Below are 6,038 nucleotides of genomic sequence, written 5' to 3' on the forward strand. Positions count from 1 at the left end.
TGGTGTGATTGGATGATATTCTTTCAGAGGAAAACCAGTAATTTAGCGAGAAATATAAAGCATCCTTAATTAAAAGTTTTTAACTTGTGCCACACTGGAAGGCACAAGTTTATTTTTTAAACTCAGAATAATTTTTGTTGTTTTCAGGAAGAACAGACAGTCTAACTGGCATGAGAAAACAGGAGCTTAAGGCAGAAGAGGAGCAGCTTTCCAGTCAGTTGGAAAAACCTCAAGAGTCGCTCAAGGCTGCTGCAGGTCACAAGGAGATGCTGCCTGTGTCAGAGAAGGAGCCAAATCCACCTAAGGATGAGAACCATGTAGCTGGGCAAGATATGTCAGAGCCAGCAGCAGAGCAGGCTGCCAGTGAGGAAATTGAGAGGGAACAATTCCTAAATTACGATGATAAGCAGGATGACTTGCTCCCTGGAAAGGCTGGTTTGTAGCATGTCATGTATTGTTAAAAACAGTAACAAAATGAAAAATAAAGAAATGAAGGTGTGGAGTAGGGCATGATTTCTTCGACACTGGTGGAAGCTGGCCAGACTTAGTACAAGTTTTCACAGAGGTCCATGTGATGTGGAAGATGTCAGTCCTGTGCAGTCACCTACAATCCATGAATTAAAGATGGAGGCTTCTGATTGTGCAAAACAAAGCTGCCAGGCTGAGTTCCTCTGCATCACCATTACAGCCCTCCTGTCTCTCCAGTGGCTCTACAAAGGGAAAAAAATACCCCAAAACTTTTGGTATTGGGGCTTTAAAAGAGTATGATGCATCTGAAAAGAATAAAATGTGAATCATCCAAAGCACTGATGAGCAGAGCACTTAGGCATGAATGTTTTGCAGTTAGTCTTTTTACAATGTCAGTGTGTAAATACTAGCTCTTCCTATTTCAAAATAAGCTACCATGAGTAAAACTGGTAATTCAGACTTCAGGTATCTGCAGTTGACTGTTCTGAGTCTTCAAAAACATGGATCAGATATTGTAAAGGTGCTGGTTCCTGGCATCTGTCAAGTGACCCTGAGCTACACATCTCAACAGCACCAAGCAGCAGAGTATTGATGCTGTGGCTAAACCTGGCCACTGTCTAGACATTACTCTGTCTTGAGGGATTTGGTCTCAGTAGCCCAAAGTAATCAAAAGGCAGTGTTATGGCAGTCAGAGCAGGAATTGATGCCCACAAAAAACGCTGTTTATGCCTTTTTAGTAAACACACCCTTAGAATTTTAAGTTTCAGGGTTAATATTGTTGCTAACTTGGCAGAGATAAATAATCTCATCTGCATTGCTAAAGCAGTGTTTTTCCAACTGGTCCAAAAAATGCTGGCCAGAGCAGGCTATACCCCAAAGAGATGTAATTCCAAGTAACCTAAACTGTTTTCATTTTCATGGAAATAAATAGCAAAAAGATTAGATTTAAAAAAAAATCATCCAACAATTAGTGCAAGGAAAAATCTCTGCCACACAGCCCATGAAAGCTCAGTTTCAAAGGTCTGCATTTCTGTGAGCTAAAAAAGGCTAGGAGGATGTTCTTCAGGCTTTATTGTTCAGCCTTACTGCACAGGTTCCTTGTAGCCATAAGAGCTTAAGGTAGAAAGACTTCTTCAGTAGTCTATGGGCATTCTCTTTCAAGAAGAACTGCTTCTGAAATTTTTAGACCTTTAGGTCCATAACTATAAAAATCTATTGGATGTAGTGGTCTGAACATGAATGACATAAGGCTTAAAACTTTCAAGCCTCTTTCTTATCCACTTACTAACTTGAAGGTTTGTCTAAGAATAGTTAGAAGACAGGCTGTGATCCATCTTAAGTGAGGTTTGCTTACACCTCTCTGCTGTTACCTTTTTTTCTAGTTGATTATTTGAAAAATAAGGATAGTAGTTTGGCAATTAGAAATGTTTCCATTAATGTCTGAGTCCTCTGTCTGGAGAAATCTGATAGTTAATGTTGCTTAAGAGGAGTTCATGACTGGGTGAAGAAAATCTTCTGGGAGAAAAATACTTTTGTGACAGCATGGCACATCATATAACACTTTATGCTCTAGTTACAGCATTCCGCTTGCTGGACAAGCTAAAACAAGAAGGCGTTTTCAGCAATTACTTCAGATTTTGCCCTTCCTTAGGATGTCATTTAATGTATTCTGAAAATGTGTAATTTTTCTTTATATAAAATTATATAATTTTTCTTTATGTTCATCAGAGTGCTACCTGATTTTGCTATGCTTTCCAAATCCCAGAAGATTGTCTTTTATCTACTTCTTTTGACAGGATTTACAGACAAAGTTGCTCTGAAAATTAACACCTCAAAGAAAAAATAATATAAAAACCTACTCAGAACAGCCATTGATTCATCAGCAATGTAATTGTGTGGAAGATGTTTACAGTCACTCTTCTTGTGTGCAGATGGTATAGTATAAAATGACTTAATTTTAATCTTCCAGACAAACAGGAACATGAAGATGTGAACCAGGACAAGGATGTCGATTACAATTTAGATGTGAATGAAGCTGAATCAGAAACTGACAAGCAAGCAGCACTTGCTGGGATTGAAAATGGTAAAAAAAAGAAAAAAACTCAGTTTCAACATAAATGTCACATACTTAAAATGTTAAGATCGTATTTTGCATGGTATCCTGCAGCAAGCTGTACCTAGCTAATTTCTGTTTATTTTTTGAACTTTCCCTCATGTTTACAGTGTCACCTATTTTTCTCTTTAGCACCACTGAACTTACTGGTTAATGGGTGGTGAGGTATCTATAACTTTACTGTACTGCATAGTATTTAACAGTCCTTACAAAATTTCATCTTGTTTTCTAGACAGGACTTTCTATATGAAGAACTTCTGCCTCCTAAAAGAGATTTCTATACCTTTTCTTTTTTTCCTCCCCATTAGTTCAAAACCATGAAGATATGAAGAACCACTTACCTGACAATGGTGAAGGACGACAGAAGTTGTGAACAAAGGAAGTTCATGATACAACTGAGTCACCTCTTCCTCCAAATGCAGCAATGATCCAAGCAAAGTGATCTTAGAAGGTTTTGATTATCTTCTTAAAGCTTGACTAGAGGCCAAAATGAAGTAGTATTTTCTTGTGAACTTTTAGTACTGTTGCAGTGAGGGAAAGAGGTAAATCTCTGGACACTTGTTTCAAAGCAGTTTGGCCTCATCAATGACTTTTTCCTTCCTATCAGTTATAAAACTGTAATCAGGTAGCAATTAAGTTAATAACTTTGAAGTTGGCTACCTTGTATAGTCATCCTGCTGTAAGTGTATGTGTGGATTGGTCGTAATGATGAGCAATCCTCTGCCAAGGATGGATCTCTCTGTTGAGCAATGCACAGTAGAGAAATCGCCAGCTTAGTTTTAAGAATTTAAGAAGGGGCTGTGTTACTGTAACAAAACATAGGAGGGATGAAAACCAGTCCATGCTGCAATCTGCCCTTGTGTCTGTTCTGGCACTTTTTTGCTGCAACACAGACTAAGAAAGCACAACTGTAGTCCTCAGATACTGTGCAGAATGGTATATATACCTGGGCCTCTAAATTAAATTCTTAGAGTACACTGACAAGATGTGTTCTTAGCTTTAAAACTAAAAAAAAACCCAAAAGGATTTTGACAATAGAAGTTTCTTGCTTAAGAGATAAGCCAGGAAGATTTTTCTGAAAGCTTTGTTGGATTTCACAAGGCCAGTAGAACAGTTTGTTTTGCTTACCACTACTGGGCACAAGTTTAGTGTAAAAATTCAAACTCATAAACTTTTCATGACAGAAGCCCTCTGAAATGTGTACTACAACTACCCTTTACTCCACCCAGCCACGATCTTTTGTGAAAACAGGAGTGCAAATGCTTGCCTTGTACAACAGCAATCTCAGTTGTTCAATGTGACTTGTCTTCTCTGCTGGACTTCCGATGGAGGTAACCAAAGTATGCATTCAGAAGACAAGACATTGTCTTCCACAGGTGAAGCCTTAGTTGTTTTGAAGTTGTATGTTAATCACAATGTATCATCTTGTTAATGTTTTGCAGTCTTTTCTGTAACTTGTTAAATGTAAACTAAAAACTATTTCACTAGTTTACACCCTTAACTGCAGGCCAACCACCATGTATAGCCAGCTGGTTTGAAGAAATTTTTGTATTTGAGTCTGCTCCCAAGACCGACTCCTGTGTTTGGAGCATTGTTAGTATGAACCAACCTCTGTGAGACAGCACAGCTGCCAGACAGCTGTGACTAAGTTGCCAACCAGCATTCCATTTAAGAAAACACAAATTTGTCTTTGTTTTCCATTGCAGCACTTCACTTTGTAACTTCTTTTGTGGTGTGTCATTCTTCAGTGTACTAGCTTATAGCTCCTGTACCTTAAAATGAGGCTGGTTCTTTTGTGTATGAAAAGAGTATTAGTTGTCATCAAGTGAAGGTCAGAGTTGAAGTCAAAAGATGCCTGTTAAACCTAAACACAGAAACAGTTCACTAACAGTTTTCCACCATTTAAGTAAGACTTAACTGGTCTGGGCTACTACAGTCAACACAGCAGGGAAAACATGCTTGTAAACAGGAGAGAAGAGGAACGAACATCTGTTCTGACAAGTATTGGGAAACTCGAGTTACTGGAATTTTTGCAAATAATGACATGTTTGAACATCGAAGTGTTTACCCATAATTTGATAAAAAATATTTACTCATCTTCTGAGCATTTTCCTAGGACTTAATCTGTAAACAATTATGCAGCTGAGATTTAAGTTAATCAGGAATTTCATATTGATTGTTAAAAAGCATATATTCTAACAGTAAAAAATAGACAGTGAAACACTATAATCAAGTTGAATGAATAGCTTTACCAATATCAAGTTAAAAATTCCAAAGAATCAAACACTTAAGGGTAATTAATATATTGCCAGAGGATTATTTTAAAACTAATTGTTTTGGCTGTGCTTCTGTACACTTTTGGGCTTCTCCTAACCAACTGGATGTTGTCCTCCATAAACACGACCACCTCTGTACAAAGCACACTCGTAAACCTCTGAGGGCAAAGGGTCCGAAAACATGCATAAAAGCAGTGTTCAAACTGAAGGACTACAGTTTTATTCACAATGACTTCAAGTGCTTCAATCTAACTCGGGTGGTAGATTTCTAGTCGGCAAGAGGCCTGTATGTCTACTGTACAGAATTTTAGAATTAAAAGACCTTTAGTTGATAAGAGATTAATTTGGAACTGTGGTGTACAGTGTTGTCTCCACTAAAGTTTTTAGTTGTGTGAGGCCTTACTACTTTTCTCTAATCATCTTCGTGTTATATTAGCACTTTTGTTTGGTTTTCTTTACAACTAAACTTGATCCATTTTAGGTAAGCATTTAAAAGTAAACTTCTCTGTTATACTGATGTTATTTTGTACAATCGATCCAGTTCTAATTGTAATGAAAAGGGGAAATACTATTATTGCTATTTTCTTGGTTCCACAAATCACATGTAATTTGCGTTCTCTTTTCCTTGCTGCTTGCATTGGAGAAATAACAAAGGCTTGAGCTACTGTAGTTCAGGATCTTGAAGATAGGAAAGATTTTGTGACTATTTACAAGAAGCCTGATGAATGTTCTGTGCCATTTTACCTCTGCATATTCCAGGTTTTTTATTCCTTTGGCAGCTATATGGAAGCATTCAAGTATATTAATCACGATGATAAGCAAACATGTAATATGATATGCCATCTCTTTAGCAGAGAATTTGGAAAAAACATGTCTTCAGGACAGTACTTCTGCTTATTTCAGGAAGCTGCTGGAAGACAAGTGGGTGTTCCACTTCAGAGGTTACTCACTGTTTTCAAGCTCTAGCTCGGCAATGCTGCTGCTCAGGGGATGAAACTGAAGTGGTATCAATCCACAGTAAAATCAGGTGATAGGATTAACACCAAAAAATGTCTTGTATGGCCAGTATGGAGTTACAAGCTCATCCATACAGTGGAAGTCATTGTACACCAAAATGAAGAATTGTCGTGTCCAACAAGGAATTTGTTTGTATGGCCTAGGTATGATTTGGCCAGGGCAAG

The 6,038-nt window shown here is 37.7% G+C and overlaps 1 protein-coding gene across 3 annotated transcripts in view; it reads left to right on the forward strand.

Moving 5' to 3' along the window:
- Nucleotides 1-4,302, forward strand: part of GOLM1 (golgi membrane protein 1) — a 36,113-nt gene extending 31,811 nt beyond the window's left edge. The window contains exons 8-10 of one of the 3 annotated variants that reach the window (XM_059836789.1): nucleotides 148-255; nucleotides 2,438-2,551; nucleotides 2,890-4,302. In XM_059836789.1, the coding sequence (XP_059692772.1) occupies nucleotides 148-255; nucleotides 2,438-2,551; nucleotides 2,890-2,954 (287 nt within the window). In that variant the 3' untranslated portion in view covers nucleotides 2,955-4,302. Of the gene's footprint in view, nucleotides 1-147; nucleotides 436-2,437; nucleotides 2,552-2,889 lie in introns of all 3 variants that reach the window. The other 2 variants (XM_059836788.1, XM_059836790.1) reach the window with 2 other exon arrangements.
- The last annotated feature ends 1,736 nt before the right edge of the window (nucleotides 4,303-6,038 follow it).

This window comes from Haemorhous mexicanus, chromosome Z (assembly GCF_027477595.1).
Source record: "Haemorhous mexicanus isolate bHaeMex1 chromosome Z, bHaeMex1.pri, whole genome shotgun sequence".
Lineage (NCBI taxonomy): Eukaryota > Metazoa > Chordata > Aves > Passeriformes > Fringillidae > Haemorhous > Haemorhous mexicanus.